Raw genomic sequence first — 18,445 nt, 5'->3', positions numbered from 1 at the left:
AGCAGTGTTCTTTGTAGTAGCCCCAAGTTGCAAATAATCCAAAGTGTGAATAATGCTGCTACAAACACGGGTCTACAGATACCTGTTGGAGTCTTTGCTTTCAGTTCTTGGGCAACATATCCCCAAGTGGAATTGCTGGGTCGTAAGTACTTCTATGTTTAATTTTTTTAGGAACTGCCATATTTGTGTATTAGAAGTTTCTTAGTTTTAATTTCTAACAATGGCAAGCATTGATAGACATAACATACATAAACAACTCTGGAGGTCCTCAATAATTAAGAAGAGTGTAAAGAATTCCTAAGATCAAAAAATTCAAGAACTGCTGCTCTAATGAACTGTATTACTCAACAAGGAAGTAAAGGGTTGAAACAGTCATTATTAATGGATGTGTGGATGACTTGAGTGGTGAATAGGGTGGCGCTCTTTTGCCTTCAAGTATCTCAGTTTGGAGGAAACGTTTATACAGTCACCCTGATGATGGGGTTCACATCAGGTGGATGGTCAGACTCGGCCGTCCTTGTTTTGGTGCCGCTGTAGATCTTCCTGAACTGACAAGCCTTTATCTTCCTATAGACCATGGTGGACCATGCTTTAGGATGGAGAAACTGCAGAATGAAGCTTTGTTACATTCCTGGTTCTTACATTAAGATTTTCTTTGTATGGTGCTGTATGGTATATGTCAGGCCATTTTTTAAAAAAAGCTGCTCATAATATCTTCACAAGGCATTGGTTGCCAATATGACTCAAAATACCAGTACCTTTGGAGGCCACACATCTCTTGAAATTTAAAATACTATTCAAAATAAGTAATGATTCTGATGTTCTCCCAGTGTTGTTTGAAATGTAACTCAAAAATTTCTGCAATGCATTGTTCTGTTAAAAATGTTGAATGGATCTTTGGGACATAACTATACTTTTTTTTTCCCCTGTAAAAACATTGACTGAAAACATGTTGAAGATCATGTGTACATTCTGTGAGGTGTATATGTTAATCCATGTCGGTCTCCCCAGGAAAACATTAGCTGGGGAGGGTTTGCAGGGTGTGTTTGCCTGATCTCTTCCAGCTTGCAGAACTCATCACTTCCTCCAAAGGCAGGCAGCACAAAGCCCAGTCCGGTCATTAGTCATTGTGTGTGGCTCATAGTTAGCATTGCAGTTTGATGACCAGTAGTCTCCTCATTGGGTCTGGTGACTATGCACAAAAGGGTTATTATCAGTCTGTCATCTCTCACCCTTCCAAGTGTGGAAGAGGGGCAGGATGAAGGTGGACAGTACATCCCAAATAAGCTTCCCCATTCAGACGAGGAAAGAATGTGGGAGACACACAGCCGTGTCTTGGCTCACCTCTCTCCTGAGTGGGAGTTGGCCTGACTTCTGTGTACTGAGATGGGGTCTGTTGCCTGATAGGCTTCATTTTACGCTGAGTGGGTGGGGAGCAGAAGCCCCTAAATCCCATCCACCATCTCACATCAGATCTCAGTCCCAAGCTCCTCCAGGTTTCAGAGGGCTGACGCCTCCTGCTTTCCCTAGAGCCTCTCCTGTGTCTACTCTTGGCTGCATCCCCCGCCCCCCCGACCCATTTTATTTCATCCATCTTAGCTCTTCAGTCTACTTTGTCATCCAGAAATTTGTTGAAATTTCATATCCCTTGATGACTCCTGGCCCCTAGTACTTCTGTTCAAGGGCACGGTTTTATTCCTTACTGTACCCATTCATTTCAGGGGGATGTTAGGTCAGTAGGTATGGACTCTGTCTGCCTTCTTCACCAGGGAGCTTTGAGTTTTGAGAGACCAGGCTGATCTTACAACATTAGAAGCAGGTGGTTGCAACACTGTTGTTGTTGTTTTGTTCTTTGCGTGTGATGAAGGATAAAAATGGTTCCTCTTGACTGATGAAACCTGTGAATTCTGGGCTTCTGCTTTTGGCAAGCAAGAAGGGCAAATTGCTGCCGACTGACTCTGGGAAGTGCCTGTGTTTGGTTTGAGCTGGCTGATGGAGGAGAGGAGACAGGGTAGGGGCCAGTGAAGAAGAGTGTGCTTTGCTACCAAAGTTTGAGAAAACGAATTTTTGAGAAGAAAGGAAAGGTCAGTGGCAAGCGCCATGGAAATGTCAAGTAGAATAAGGAATAGACATGGTTTATCTTCTGCCCCTGTATTTTCCTACAGTGACCCCAAACTCATTTTATGGAAGATGGTATCTTTATGGAAGATGGTGATGGGACCTAAGTTTTTTTTTGAACAATAAACCCTTATACATAATTTTGCTGTGTTGTAGAGTTTGCTGAGCTCTTACAATATTTTTTAGCCTCTATATAACTTTTCAAAAAAGCTAGCACTGTGTGTTTATAACCTATTTCTTTATACATTATAACAAAATCTCAGGCTTCTAAGCCAAAAAGTAGCCCCTGCTCTGTTTAACCGCAAGTGACTGAAAAACAAAAATGATAGAGGATTAAACAAGATGAAAATGTGTTTACCTCACAAAAAAGAAAAGTCTAGAGGTCAGCATGCCAGCAGCTTCATGGTGTCAAGGATTCAGGTTCCTCGTCTTGCTGTCCCACCATCCTGAGTGTGTGACTTCCACCTCTGGTACAGGATGGCTGCTAGAATCCTAGCCATCACATTCATATTTCAGAAAGCAGGAAGAAAGGCAGAAGAGAAAGTCTACTCCTTTTCTATAAGGACTTTTCCTAGAAAATACATTCACTATTTCTGCTTACATCCCATTGGCCAGACTCTGTCACATGTCCTTGCCTGGTTGCAAGGGAAGCTGGGAAATGGCCATGTACTGGGCTAAGCACTGGGGTTTCTATTAACAATGGAAAAAAAAAAAAAAAACAGGAGAATGGATGTCGGGGCAACCAATGATCTCTGAGCACTTCTAAAGGCCTGAAGGTGCCTGTTAAAATTGGCGGGGATCTGTGAAGTGATGAAAAAGAAAAGCTGGGGGAAGATGTGGATGGAGAGCAGAGGAGACCAGTGGTGGCTGAAGGTCTCCTCCAGTGGTGGTGGGCAGCTGATTAGCTGATAGTCAGGCAGCAAGAAGAGGGGGACTGTTTGCAGGTTTGGGGATGGGAAGGAAGGAGCTGAGGACCAAGTGTAGGTAGCTGCCTGCTCCCCAGTGGGAGAACCATCAAGGCATAGGCCTTGAGCATCTTTTGGATGGTATAATATGTAAATGTTTGGCAAACGAAGGAATAATATGTAGAAAAGTCCCTGAATCCTAGTATCCACCAAGCATGGATGTCCAGCAACACTGTTTTAAAAACAGAAGAAAAACCAGGCCCTTAGTTCCCTCTCCCATATCATCTAATTTATATCTTTTGATCTCTCTGTATGATGAAGCAGTAATTGTCTAAAGTGATGATTTTTTTTTTAATTGAAGTACAGTCCGTTACAATGTGTCAGTTTCTGGTGTACAGCACAATGTCCCAGTCATGCATATACATACATGTATTCATTTTCATATAAAATGATGATCTTGAATTACTACAAAATTGGGTGGAAATAGCCAGAAATGGTAGAGCTTTGACAAGATGGCTTTGGATAAAAGTCACCCTTGCACATGCACCTGCTTCCTGCTGTTGCAGCAGAAATGTGTGTTTCCTAGGTGTTGGAGCAGTAACTTGCTGGAGGTGGAGCGGCTCCTGGCAGGGCCGGCATTGAAACCCAGGTGTCCTGCAGCCTGAAGGGCCTAAGGAGGATGCGCAATGAGGCAGTTACCTTTGGAGAATCAAATCAGTTATTAATAAATGCAATCTTTAAAATAAGAGATCCTTGGTGGAAAAATAACTAAAGGATAAGGTTGAGAAATAGCCTCATTGTGTTATACGTGGAGACTGGCTGGCTGGAGTTCTCATTGCCTCTGGGCATTTTTTTCCATGGGCTTAGCTCCAAAGGCATAAATCTCTAATCCCTTCCATTGTAGGTTTATAGTGTCCCATCCTGCTTTGAGTGTGAGAGTGTGAGGGTGTTTGTAGAAGCTGGGGACCCCCTTCACTACTGATCTTTGGTTACTTTGAATAGAATATCCCACCACAGTCCCATTTGTGCTGTGTTTGGGCTGTTTCTGTCCCCTCCTATAGTTTTGGGAGAGCAAGGACCACGTGAGCTTTGTTTTTTCACAGAGATGTCAGCCAGACACCCAGTTTTCTCTTGAACAGTTGCCATTTCTGTCTTCTGTCTGTTCCACAGAATTCTCTGTACAGAGACTTTTCAATTTGCACATAGTGGTCTGTTGGAAAGGTACCCCGGGGAGTAGCTATTTTGAGAACTTCTGATGAAAGAACCATTTCTTCCACAGATATCAGCCTCTTCTAGGGACTTTTCATCGGACAAGGGACATCTCATCGTTCTGGGGTGGGGGGGTCCTGCTTGAGTCCTGAGAGCTGTTAGACATCTTGTTTCCTAGATCTCAGGGAAGAGTTGTCTCGATTACTGGACTTGGTGTTCTGACATGAGTCTTACATTTTTCATTGGTCTTAAGGTATCTAAAACACTGGAGTGAACCACCATTTGAAGTTAAACAAAAACTTTTAGTGTCCGGAGGATCAAAAAGGGGATAGAAAACCAGGATGGTCTGAGATTTTTCAGGGAAATTTGGCCCAGGATTTCCAGCGTTTGTCGTCCACTAATGTCTTGGCCTTGATGAGTTCAGTATAGGTAATGTGGCTGTAGAAGCTGACCCTGGGGCTTGTCCTTCTCATTGCTTTGAAGAATCTTATGGTCCTCCTGTGGGCATCCGTGTGTGATTCTAAGGCTCACTCATTGTTCTGAGGTGCTTAGCACCACCTGGGCAGGTGCAGAGGTGGTGACGGTTGAGCTGGAGGAGCAGGAATGTGCCTAGAAGGATGGCTGGAGACTCAGTTAAGGGTCCCAGAGTGTGATGGGGAGGCCTTAAGAGCCCTGCCAGAGAGTTTAGGGGAAGCCATTAAAGGTGTCAGCACAGAGGAATGAGAGCCTTGGGTGTATCCATTTTGTACTTTTTAAAATTATGGAAGGAGTAGCTTATTTTGTGGAAAATGTAGAGGTGCCAGGAAAGTATAAAACATATAAGTTACCTTAATTTCACTACCCAGGGTATAACTGCTGTTAACACTTTCATCAAGTCCTGCTAATATTTTTCCTATAGTTTTTTGTTTTTTTAGAGACTAGACTTGCAGATTTTCTTTTCTTTTAATTTTTTTTTGTGGGGGGAGGTAATTAGGTTTTCATTTATTAATTTTTTAGTGGAGGTGCTGGGGATTGAACCCAGGACCTTGTCACACACTCTACCATTGGGCTATACCCTCCCTACCTATGGTTTTAAAATGACTGGCATTCTTCCCTATCTTTGTTAAATAGATCATGACAGAATCTTCTGTTGTTGGACACATAGCCTATTTCTTCCCATAAATAATGCTGTGATGAACAGCCTCCTAAATTCTGTGTTTCTCTGGTTATTCATATAGGGTAGTGTCTCAATAGGGAATGACTAGGTCAGAGGAGATGTGAACCATTTAAAAACTCTTTGTACTTATTTCTAAATTGCCTTTCAGAGAGGTAGTACCAATTTACATTTCTATGAATACTGTATGAATGTTCTGGTTTTCTCCAACCCTGGTCCACAGTAAATATTCTTTTCATCTATTCATTCAGGCTCAATGTGAGAAAAATGATTCCTCATGGCCATTTCACTTTTTTACATCACTGATTATTAGAGAGGTTAAATCAGTATATAGGTTGTATTTGGCACATTGTCTTTCTCTTTTGCTGATTTTTCTATTGGCAGGATCACATTTTTCTTACTGATGATAAGAGGTTTTTTTTAGTAAAAAAGTTGAAAGAGCCGAACTGTGGTATTGTTCTTAAAGGATTTTTAGAAATGATTATCCATTTTTCACAGACAGGCCACAGTGATAGCCTAGCAGGGATTTGGGGCAGGGAGGTTGCTCAGGAGGGTTGGATTTCCTTACCTGCCTGCGGAAGCCTATGGGTAGATTTCTTCCCACCCCATGTCTTTCTCAGACTCCGGAACACCTACCTGTAGGGCCTAAGTACTGACTGAGTTGTCATGTCTTCCTCAAGCCTTTCTGGTTGAGAGATTGTTGCTCCCAGCCAGCAAAAAGTAAATGTGCTGAGAATAGCCGGGCTGATGTCCACAGTTTCTGCCTGGAAGTCCTTGCCCGGGCACTGAACCTGAGGACCCTCTCCGGGTGTGAACGGCTCACGGGCTCTGTCCATTCTTAGCTCAGGCCTACTTCTGAGGGTCTTGGCCTTCTGACTTCTTTACCCTGGTAGAGTTCTCTGGAAGAGAGATAGCTTGGAAGTGCTCTCAAGGCCAGGATGCTAGTAGCCTGTTAGGGAGGACAAACGCTAGGATTCCAACCTGAGCACTAAGGTGGGGGTCAGTATTACTGGGGGGACAGCCTCTTCACTCATTAGCTCCTGAGGTCCGCACAGCTGGAAGAGCAGTGGAAATTCAAGGTGTTAAAACAAGACAGCAGGCCTAAAATGGAGTCAGTTATGCTAAGCTCCACCTCACCAGTCTGAGACTTAATTACGGTTTTGGCTCTACTGGAAATGGAATCTTAAACCGGTCAGTTGGGAGTTACCTAACCAGCACTACTTAGGGTAGTCGGCCTGGTAGGTCCCTGCCACCCCCTGAAAGAAAGTAATTTTGAAATAACTAGTCTACTTTTTTGCCAGTGTAACTTCTTTGTTCCCACTCCCTTCTGCTTATAAAACAAACCTTGAGTAGAAGATTTGCTTTTAACTGGTTTTAAAAGAAAGATGTGGTTTTTTTTAATTGATAAAGCAGGGAAATTTTGGTTATCTAGAAATTTCACTTACGGACTAGCAGATTTTTTCTTAATACCAGGTAACAGGGGTGTTAGAGTTAGCTCTGTTCATCAGACTTCAAACTTCAGCTGAGATGGTGTTGGATAGAGACGCCAGCCCGGCTGTTCACAGGGTGAAGATTGAGCGGCCATCACTGTCGCACTTGTTATTAAGATGGAGAAGTGAGTAAATTCTCTTTTGGTTGATGCATCTGTCTGCCTTTGCTTGGAGCAGAATCTGACTTGGCGGAGAGCTCAGCTTCTGGAAGCCCAAGCTGCGGGAGGCAGGTATTTCCTTTTTGCAAGAAAGCGTGGAAGGGAAAGCAGTCAACAGCTGCCTAAGATTGTCTTCCCCTTTCTGGTGCCCACCTCTGTTCTCCTGTTTGAAGGCTCATCCTACAGTTCTTAAGAATGTCACATCGCTTCCACATAGAACCTGCAAATCTATGTAAATGTGGTAAGGCGGGGACATTTTGTGCAAAGTGGCTGGCTCTTGCAGTGTGGTACTTACGCCTGCCATTTTAACCTACAGACTCAGAAGTAGAGAACTCCTTAGTCATTCCTTAGCCTGTCTTCTTTCTTCCCTTCGTCCTTTTGTACAGCAACACTTATTGAGGACCTTCTATGTACCAGACAGTCTTGTAGGCCATGGGCATATAGCATTAAATAAACAAAATCCCCTCGACGTGGAGTTTATATTCCAGTGGGGGAGACAGACAAATGTGTAATAATTTCAGGTGGTAATGATCTGACAAAGAAGCAGCAGCAGCAGGTGTTTTCTTAATATGAAGGTGGCATTTCTGCGTGTTAGCACTGGGAGAGACCTTTCAGCATGCAGTCCAGTTGTCTCAAAGGACAGATGTGTTCTGATTCTGCCTGGAATGTTTCCCATTATTCAAGGGAAATGAGTGGAAATGTGCACAGACCTAGACGTTCTTTAGGGCAGGGTTGAACCTTTTGAGTATAAAAGATTTCACTCTGCCTGCTTATTCATTATTCCTGGCAACACTTCAGTTGCTGTCTGGAAATACAGCTCATTACCACCCTGGATTTTATGGGCCTCCCTCCCCAAATAACTTTAATCTTTGGGAAGGCTGAAAATGTAATCCTTTTAGTCATTAGTTGCAACTGTCTAACTGAAGCTCTCAAATCGTCTTTCCTGCGCAAATGATGGCAGCCATTATTCTATGCCCTGTAAACAAAGGTTGATGAATTTTCATTAAATTTTAATGAGTTTTAAAAAACTCTCCTTAAGCTTTTATCAGATTCTAGGCAAGGTGCTTTCAAGATAAACAAAGATGAATAGGGTAGTCCTTGCTTTTGAAGAACTTGAAATTTAAAATACATTATGGAAAGTGCCCTCTTAACATAAATGCAAAGTGCAACAAATGGCAGGAGGGGAGACGCATCACGGGCTGTGGGAGCTTTACTGGAAGAAACAGTTGGTGAGAGGGATGGGGTATTAGTTTCCTGGAGCTATTCTAACAAGTTGCCACAAACTGGGTGGCTTAAAACAACAGAAAATTATTCTAGGGGGCTGGAGTGCTGAAATCAGGGTGTTGGCAGGACCATACTCCTTTCAGAGGCTCTAGAGGAGACTCCATGCTGCGCCTCGTTCCAGCTTCTGGTGACTGTTAGCATCCTCTGGCTTGTGGCCACTTCTGTCATCTGTCTTCACTTTGTCTTCTCTGTTTCTGCATCAGATCTCCCTTTGCCTCCATTTTAGAAGGATGCATGTGATTCTATTTAGGGCCCAACTGGATAATCAGGATTAACACCCCCTTTCAAGATTCTTATGTTAATTAACACCTTTTGCCATGTAAGGTAATATTTACTCTTTTGCTATGTAATGTAATATTCACAGATTTCTAGGAAGTCAGTTTATTTTGGAGAGGGGGCCGTTTTTTCCCCCCTATCTACTGTAGATGGAAATCAGGGAAAACTTTCCTTGAGGAGTCTTAGTGACTCTAAGATGGGACTTGAAGGATGAGCAGGGAGGGAAAAAGGTTGGGAGCAAAGGGAGAGAAGAGAGCTGGGTGGAGGTATTCAGGGCCAATGAGCAGCTGTATTTGATTGGAGCACATGGTATGTGCAGAGTGTGGAGGACAGATCTTAGAGGACCTGAAGTAGGAGGTCATTAATTCACTAGGCAAAAATGAGTGGAGGAGGGGTGTAATCCACTGCACTTTGTGAAGATTAATCTCAGAATGTGTAGGGAATAAGACAGAGAAGGGAGGAATTAGTGGAGAAATCACTTGGGAGGCCAGTGTAGTAGAGAAGGGTTGTTCTGCAGACTTGAGCAAGGATGCTAATGGTGAGATGGGAGTAAGGAGAGACTAGTGATCGGCTCACATGGTGTGAGAACTGATGAGGTGTGGCAGGGGATCTGGAGACGGTGATGAAGATCAGTGTTCCCTGCGGAACACATCTCAGATGGATTAGGTTCTCAATGGGAAACAGGAGAGCTGGTGTGAGCAGGGAACGAGGTGATTGGTTTTGGACCTGTTGAGTTGGAGGTGGTGGTTGGACATGGAGGGGTCTTGCTGGCAGGTTGAAATGTAGTGCTGTAGCTTGGGAGAGGATATAACTAGTGTTACGGAAGATGGGTCCACAGAAGAGAGACTAATGGTACTCAGGGTGCAGTGTAGAGATACAATCTTGGGGAACACTGGCATTTAAGGAAGTGTGGGGAGGAAGAACAGAGAAGATAGGAAGAGAGGAAGGAAACTAAGACTTGTTTTAGTGCAGGAAGCTGCTCTAACTTGACTAAAAAGGGAGAAGGGTTCTACTAGCTCATGTAACTTAAAGACTGAGGAGATTCTAGCTTCAGGCCTGGTTTAATTTAGTGTCTCAAATGTCATCAAGCCTTGGTCTCCCTCCATGTCTTGGCTCTCTTTCATGATGGCATCATTTCTGGATTTCACATGGTTGCAGGATTTTCCAGCAGATAGAAAGTTCCATTGACAAGGTCATGCCTCTTCCTGGGGGATCCAGAAGAAGTACAGGGAATTGCTGTGATTGGGTTATGTGTTCATCTCGGACCCAATGGCTGTGGTTTAGGGAGCCTAGTGCCCTAATTAGATACAAAATACCTGCCTGCACGTTGTAGGGGAGGAGAGGATTACCTAAAAGCAAAATTAAAGAATTATTATCTCAAAAAGGAGAACCGAAGCTGGGTAGTAAAACACTAAATGTGCAGTATCCCAGGACTGATCCAAGCCCAGCAGTGTTATCAGAGATCCAGTCTGAGAGGTGAAAGATTGATAACTGCTGCGTATGTCAACTGTTTTCAGGCTTTATGTAGTTAAAACCCCATCTAGATACAGTTTTGCATTTTGTCTTGCATTTTGCTACATGGCATTTACTTATTGGGGGCGGGGAGGTAATTAGGTTTATTTATTTAGTTTTGATGGAGGTACTGGGGATTGAACCCAGGACCTTGTGCATACTAAGCACGCACTCTTCCACTTGAGCTATACCCCTTCCCTGCTACGGGGCATTTATAGTTGTCTTGTTAATAGCTGCACAGAAAGTTGTTTTACCGTAATTTACCTAATAATTTTCCCTCGTTAGGGATGTAACACCTATTTCTGCTTTTTTAACAATGCAGTGATGCATGCTCATTTCCCAGTTGTCCCAGGCTCGGCCTCTCTGGTTTCTTCTATTTCTATTATGGTCTTGTTCCTTTTGTATCTCCTTACTGTTTTAACCACTGTACTGGACATTTTCACCCCTTGGTAAGGTCTGACCAGTGCTAAGTAGAGCATGAGCATACCTGTGTTAGTTTAGCCTAAGATTTGTTTAAGAAAATTTAACTGAGGATAAAGAAGATGTGGTATATTTATACATGGAATACTATTCAGCCATTAAAAATGACAACATATTGCCTTTTGCAGCAACATGGATGTCCCTGGAGAATATTATTCTAAGTGAAGTAAGCCAGAAAGAGAAAGAAACATACCATATGAGATCGCTCATGTGTGGAATCTTAAAAAAACAAGAACATAAATACAAAACAGAAACAGACTCATAGACATAGAATACAAACTTGTGATTGCCAAGGGGGAGGGGGTTGGGAAGGGACAGACTGGGAATTCAAAATTTGTAGATATTGACAGGCATATGTAGAATAGATAAACAAGATTATACTGTATAGCACAGGGAAATATGTACAAGATCTTGTGGTAGCTCACAGTGAAAATAAAATGTGACAATGAATATATGTATGTTCATGTATAACTGAAAAATTGTGCTCTACACTGGAATTTGACACAATATTGTAAAATGACTATAACTCAATAAAAAAAGTTTAAAAAACAACAAAAAATAAATAAATAAACCTCAATACTTCCCTCCTGCAAAAAAAAAAAAAAAGAAAATTCAACTGAGTAAAATTTAAAGATGGTTTTATTCAAAGATGATGACTCAAGCAGAATCCAATGTGGTGGAGAGAAAGGAAGCTGTACTAAATGAGACTTTTCTGGGCAGAAGGGAGTGAGAATAAGGGACCTATATACTAGCAAAAAAGGAGGTAAGTTATTGCAAAGTTACTTTCCTTTAGGGGCTGGCAGGAGTCTCAGGCAGATTACCCTAAACAGTGCTGATCAGGTAACTCCTGACTGACTGCTTTAAGAGATTCTCCATTTCTAGGAGAGCCAAAGTTAACTCTTGATTTGGTGATGTAGAACTCAGCATAAGTGACTCCATTTTGGGCCTGATTTGAACAGATCACATTACATTTTTTGGTTTCTTTTGTTTTTATTATTCAAACTGTGAACTGTGATTACCAACCAATGTTCTTATGTCTTTATGTGTGTGTGTTACTGTTAAGCTGTGTCTTCCTCAGTTTGTGCTTGGAAACAGGCTAGGTTGAAGTCTTGGGCTGATTGATACCTAATTTTATATTTGTATAATTGGCCCATCTTCCCAGCACATTGATATTTTTAAGTATTTGTTTTTCTGTCTGTCTTCCGGAGCTTTGTGTCTTCTGCACGTTTTATCATTCTACCGTCAGTTGTTTCATCTGAGTCATTGGTGACAGAGGTGACAGGGAAGCAAAACTGGAATTGGGTGTGCAGTGTGATTACAGCTATTATCTCCCCACAAAACATGTACACGGAAAAAGGCTAGCATGGAATAGGTCAGAATGTTAGTTATTTTGGATAGCAGAACTATGGGAGGTTCTGAAAATGCCTATCTCAGTTGTCTTTAAGGAATATGTATTACTTAAAAAAATGTTTATCAAGATCAGATGACGGTAAAGAGGTATGCGTTCCTCTGGTGCCTTCAAAATTGATACTGATAACACATTTCAGGCATTGGTAAGTGCTATAAATAAAAGAAAGCATTCTAAGGAGCTAGGGGATGATGGGAGTGGAATTGGGTCATTCTTTTCAGTAGGGTGGCCAGAAAAGCCGTCTTTGAGGAGGGACTGTCTGAATGGAGACTGAGTGAGGTGGCTGATGGAGTAGTGAGAAAATCCCAGAGTCACTGTGAAGGCTTTGAGTCAGGTGTGAGCTCAGTGTATTGAGGGACAGCAGAAAGGTTTTTATTTCCATTACTGTAGGAGAAAAAAATATTTCTGTGATTTATTGAGTACATTTTTTCTTTAATGGAGTTACTGGGAATTGAGCCCAGGATCTTGTGCATGCTAAACACACACTCTACCAACTGAGCTATACCCTCCTCCCCGAGTGCATTTTCTGTAGATCACATTATTGATAACAGGCTTTTGAAGACAGGATATGGCCATGTTGGGGATGATTCTAGACGTTCAGAGTAAGGCTCCTCCTCTTTGACCGTATGTTAATACAACTGAACTTGTCAAATGAGGTTATTAGCATTAGAAAAAGCTAGAAATATTGCCTTTGCTGTTCCAGACCACACACACACACACACACACACACACACACACACACACACAATTTTATTCCCCCAGTAGGAACCCAGCCTTTTTCAGTGAGAGGAACACACAGGTTCCCTACACTCATGTTAAGGATAAACCTGTCTCTAGTGATTTCTCTCCTGGGGGTTGTGTCTGTAAGTGGGGGTGTTGGTTGCCCTGGCAGCTGGCCACAGGGCTTGATTAAGAAGATGGCAGGCTTGGTATTTAGTGGAAAGGTTAGGCTCAGCCTGATGATCTTCCTCCAGGACAGGTTTGTAATTTGCATCTAAAGCAGTGCAAAAAATAGTTTGTGTAAGTAATGGAGTCACTCAGTAAATGAAACTTAAGAATATTAATGCAGTTTAGTGTCCTCTAAGCTGCTGGGGTTCTCTCCTAGATGATAACAGTGAAAATGAGTCCTGCAGACGGTGTTCTGGACCAAGCAAGGTCCCTTCCCCAGGCTAGGAAGCCAGACCTTGACCACAGAGACCTCCCCTCCTCCCCCATGACTGCTCCTTCGGGCCCTCCCTTGCTGCCTTCTCTTCTGTTGAAGGAAGCCTTCTGTGCTGTTCTGAGCTCCAGGTTGTTGGCTGGTAAGCAGAGGGGCCCTGGAAGGCTGGTGGGGGAAGCCTTTCAGGCATAAGTTTCTCTAAAAATGTTGACAGGCCTTATCTGAGCCCTTGTGCCCAGGATGCCCATGTGTCCTTCACCCTAAGTGCTCTGCCTTTCCCTGTAAAGTCTGAGTGAACCAGAAGGAAGGGGGCCTCGGAGAAGGCTTTTTTTTTTTTTCCATTTAGAGCAGCGTTCTTATTTCCTGTTTACATCAGCACCACAACCTCTTTGGGGAATGGCTACAGGGCTGTGGGAGGATGGGTGGTGATTGAGGTAGAATCTGAGAGACGGGCTCTGCTTCACTCACTGGTCTGGGTCCTTGGGTTGAAAAGAAAGAAAGGAAGTGGGAGGGGGTGCCTGGGAGCTGGGCTGAGACACCTTGAAGCAGCAAGGCAGCCTTTCCCTGCCACCGTGTGCTGGTCCCAGAGCTACTGAGCTGGGTCCTCAGACCCAGTGCCCAGCAGAGAGGCGGGTTGGAGTGGGCACTGGTCTGGTCCTGCTTCAAGGCTGCTGCAGAGGTGGGGGCCTGGCTGTCCTGGCACACGAGCTGGAAATCTGGGTTCTGTTGTACACTCAGTGCACTCTGGACACTGAGTAGTCAATGGTAGGTTAGGTAAAATTAATCAGCTCATCAGTCCAACAAGTCTTCGGGTGCCTGCTGTGTTCCAGGCACTGCTCAGTGCGGTGGGAATCAAGAAGCCCAGGGCTGCTGACACACCATTGTGTCCGACGTGTATGTGGTGTTTATCCACGTGCCCCAGCCTGCACAGACTCAGTATGCACACGTGTTGATATGTCTGTTATAAAGCACGCACTGGAAAGAAAAGATGAACGAGGTCAACAGTAATAGGTCCTGCTCTTTCCTCCCACCTCGGCGGACTGTGCTGCGCACCTCCCACGTCAGCACTGGCACGTACTGCCGCCTGCGGCTCACACCTCGCCCTTCGTGGGAGCTTTGGGAAGAGGATCACATTTGAGTCAGGGCCGCCTGTTGGATGAATGGAAGACGGGATGGAGGAAGCAAGGCAGGCAGATGCTGAGCTCACATTGCTGATTAGCACACGGGCCCCAGCAAGGCCGGGGGCCCCCTGCATTCTTTCTCCTCTCCACCCTCTGTGGGAAGGGTGCTCGGGTCACCTGGGGTGGGTGTTTCGGGTTCCTGGGCTCCAGTCCAGTGTGCTGTAGTCAGCCTACTGAGGGGTGAGGGTCGGGGTGGTACATGCAGCGGGTACCTGTTGCTGTTCAGTCCGTTTCTAGTTTTAATAGGCTTTCACTGGTGTTGCATTTGATCATCCAAACAGCCGTTCCAGGTAGCGGTCCTTTCCCCACTGGGAGGCCTGTGCTGAGTGTAATGGGCAGCAGGGCTGGGACCTGGGCCCTGCTTTCCCTTGTCTGGCTGCTTTCTCCTCCTGCAGAAAGTCTTCCTTGGCATCTGCCTATGTCACCACCCCCTAGAGGAGCAAACCAGTGAAGTGCTTGGCATCTCCGACTCTTGGCCCAGTATCTGCCACTTTCTCCTGGGTGACATCTTGGGCTCAGGTTTCTGCCTCCTCTAGGCCCTCATTGGAAGCTACCGCCAGCATTCAGCCTCCTCACTCAGGGCTAAGGGGCCCAAGTGAACATCCGAGCGGGAGGCCTTTGCCCATACACGGGGAGGAGCCAGAAGGCTGCAGGCTGCAGGTTCTCCTAGGTTCTGTTCCCTTGGCCTCTCTGACACCTGCACCTGGAACCTGGAGAGCTGGCTGACTTGCCCCCGTCCCCTGTCTTCCCGGGCTGTGCCCCTTCCTCTGGGACAGGGGTCTGCCCTCTGCCTTTTCCTGTTCCAGCTTGTGGGAGAGTGGTTGTCTCTGCAGGTGTTTGTTTCCTGCTCTGAGGAGACCTCCAAGAAGGGCTCTGAGGATGCTTAGTCGGTGGCCTGGGGTGAGGCCCAGGACCCTGGAGTTAACGTGCTTAAAGGCAGGTGACACCTCACCTAGAAAGTTCGTCTCCTTCAGGCTTGTTTCTTTGGGGAGTTTACTTAATTTCTTAGCTGCTCATCCCAGGCCCCCTGATGTCTTGACAATAACAAGTCACAGTGTCTTCATAACTTTTCTCGACTTCCTTTTACTCCTTCCTGCCTCAGGATGCCTCTCCTCACTTCACCTCTTCCTAGCCAGGAAGGAGAGGAGCTGGGGAGGGTGATGTCTGGGCTAACTTTCATAAAAGGGCCCAGCAGGTCCGGAGACAGTACAGAGCCGGAGCCCTCTGCCCCTCCCCTGCAGGGGCTCTGCCTGAGTTCCTTCCTGCCCTTCCTAGCTGGGCAGCCGGCAGCCTTTGTGAGTTTCCTTGACAACAGGATGGATAAGTTAAAAATAACCTGTGCTGGGGCTTCTGTGCGTGCACGCGCGTGCCCTCTCTTCTGCTGTGTTCGGCTCAGCATCCGTGGGAGGCCTCGGTGGGTCCCTGGTACTTGCATTTGGAAGCCCTGTGGTTTAGGGGTCAGCTAGGTAATCACACAGCATCGTTACCTTATATTACTGACGGTAGTTGATGGGGTGTGGGTGCTAGTGTTGACGCAAAGAATGGAAAGCTGTTCTGAATGCCTCGGTCTTCACTGAGTCTAACTGGAGAGAGACAGTCCTGGGGGCGTCGTCGTGTTTCAGAGACTCGTGGGGCAGTGGAATAGGATACAGCTCCAGGTGGGGGTTTGGTCATATCTTTGCAGGGAACCCCTACCAGATAAGGAGGGTCCTTTCTGGGCCCCTTGTATTGGTGAGGATGCGGGAGTACAGCAGCCCTTGGGTGACTTGTGCAGAGCCACTGGCTGAGCTGTGGCAGAGGAGGGAGCAGCAACCCCGCCGTCAGAAGCTGTGGCCCTTGAGCTCAGATCTACTGACGAGGCCACCGCCGCAAGTTCTTCACCAAGGCCAGCTGTCTCTGTGTCAGCAGTCCCGCAGCAGCCAAGGCCTCGACTTTGCGGTGTTGTCACCGTCGTAAGTTCATTTAGAAATAGCTGTCTCCGTGAGGGCAGAGGCTGCGCCTCTCTTTGCAGACCTGGAGTGAGTTCTGCTCTTCCTCCCGCCTCCTTCCATCTGTCAGTACTTTGTGTAAGGATCTGTGTGCCAGGCATGAGGATGTCATGAGAGCAAGGTGTCACAATCCTCGTCTTTAGGGAGCTTGCGGTCATTTGGAGCAACAATTACAAAAAAATCTCCTAAGTCCCCACTGTGGCCAGTGCTGAGAGGGAGGAAGAAGGTCTGATTGTTAGAGGGGGAAGGACTGAGGTGGGGGGCAGGGTTGAGGGCAGGCTGGGGGCACATACTAGTGCCACAAAGTACTTAAATCTGGAACGTATAAAAAAACTGCTCCAAATCAATAAAAAGGCAGAAAACTTAGTAGAAAATCAGCCAATGACTTGACAGACACTTCGCAAAAGAAGATACCCAAATAGCCAAGAAACCTTTGAAATGGTGCTCAATTTCATGTATTTATTAGTTATCGGGGAAATTCAAATTGTTCAATTTGAAAAAGATGTAACTTTTGTGTTTGCACACTCATGCAACGAAATCTTTGAAGATTTGGTGAAACATCCTTTTGCCATTTCCAGTTTACCTTGTTCTGAATTTCTTACTGAAGAATGAAATGGATTCTAAGATGCTTAAATGAAAGGGAATCCAGTGGAATGGACACAGTGAAGTCAGAGACCTGGGTTAATAGGCAATTTGGGGCGAGCCATTGAATCTCCCAGAGCCCCTGTTACTTCATTTGTAAGGAGGGACCTTTTCTGTCTTTTCCCTTCCTCCCCGAACTGCTCAGATGTTCACAGGTGTGGGAAATGCGGTCAAAACTGTGAAGGGCTATTCAGATACCAGGCAGTATTGTTACTCTAATTCCAAGTGATTTGATTTCTCCACCTCTTCTCACAGCAGATACTCTTAAACTCCCCTGAGAAATAAAAGCTCTGAGTAGAAAGATGGTCCCCAGGATGCAGAGCGGCCTGCTCCTTGGTACTTTGGATGGAAAGCCTGTTACTGGCATGGCTGTGGTCCCTTCCCTCTGACTGAGGAGCAGGGCGGGTTCCTGCAGGCACTTCCTTACATGACTGGGACCTGGTGGCAACTCTGTGCCTGACATCAAAGTGTGCTGCTGCCTGGGCCCGGTGTCAGGGGAGGGCCAGTGGTGCACACCAGTCCTGGTGAGGCACTGACTCCAGTCAGTTGGTCCCATAGGGCTCCCACACTGACTGGGGCTGGCGTCCTCACGGGGTGTTCTTGTGACATCTGGAAGTGACACTGTGGACTTTGGGGAGCCCAGTTGTGGGGCAGTAGCCAGCATTCCCAGCTGCCCCTAAGAGAGCCTGGCCAGAGCTGCTGGTTGCCCTGGTGGCTCTGAGAGTCCACGGCTTGTTGTGGCAGAGCAGGGGCTGCTCCCTGTGTGACTTAGGTGTTGATGGAGAGGGGTTTTCAAAGGTGAGTGGGTCTTCTTGGGTGTCTGCAGCCGAACCCTTACAGGCAGTGGACCCTGGGATCCCTGCAGTAGGGGCAGGATCGGGGCTGAAGCCTGACAAAGTCCAGGCACAGCCCCTCTTGCGTTCTGCAGGTACAGAGGAGCCCCTTTCTCATGCTTATGGATGGTCCCCTCCCCCGCTCCCCTAGAAGGCAGGGAGGTTGAGCAGGTGGTCAGCTGTTCCTCATCCTCCCGTGGTGCGGATGCTGCCTCTTGCAGCAGGGAGCTGGCCATCTCAGCACGTGTCAGCACAGTGTCGGGGTCACCCAGAGTCCCATCTGTTCCGCCACCTGACTGTGCCAGGTCCTCAGGCCCTATCTGAGTCTCTCTCACAGATCTTTCTTGACAGGCACATATGTCTAAGTATCCTGCTCAGCACTTCGCCCTTTTCCTCTTCTGTTTTTCTGCTCTGTAGGAGTTGGAGTCAGAAGCAAAGGTCGATGGAGAGACTGCGTCAGACAGTGAGAGCCGAGTGGACACTGCCAGCCTGCCACCCTCTGCAGACGATACCCCAGAGGTCCTCAACAGGGCCCTTTCCAACTTGTCTTCAAGGTAGCCTGGCTTAGCGGTGCAGGTTCTGGGGGGCTTACGCTGTCTCCAGGAGCCATGGAAGACCCGGAGCCCTTGGAGAGCCCACGGTCTTGTGG

General features: G+C 46.0%; 1 protein-coding gene across 1 annotated transcript in view; it reads left to right on the top strand.

Moving 5' to 3' along the window:
- Window positions 1–18,445, top strand: part of CDS2 (CDP-diacylglycerol synthase 2) — a 46,462-nt gene that overhangs the window by 8,833 nt on the left and 19,184 nt on the right. The window contains exon 2 of the mRNA XM_074346953.1: window positions 18,214–18,350. Within this exon, the coding sequence (XP_074203054.1) occupies window positions 18,214–18,350 (137 nt within the window). The remainder of the gene's footprint in view (window positions 1–18,213; window positions 18,351–18,445) is intronic.

Source organism: Camelus bactrianus, chromosome 19 (genome assembly GCF_048773025.1).
Source record: "Camelus bactrianus isolate YW-2024 breed Bactrian camel chromosome 19, ASM4877302v1, whole genome shotgun sequence".
NCBI lineage: Eukaryota > Metazoa > Chordata > Mammalia > Artiodactyla > Camelidae > Camelus > Camelus bactrianus.
The sequence above is the reverse complement of the archived record's forward strand: the minus strand, read 5'-3'. Positions and strand labels throughout refer to the sequence as shown.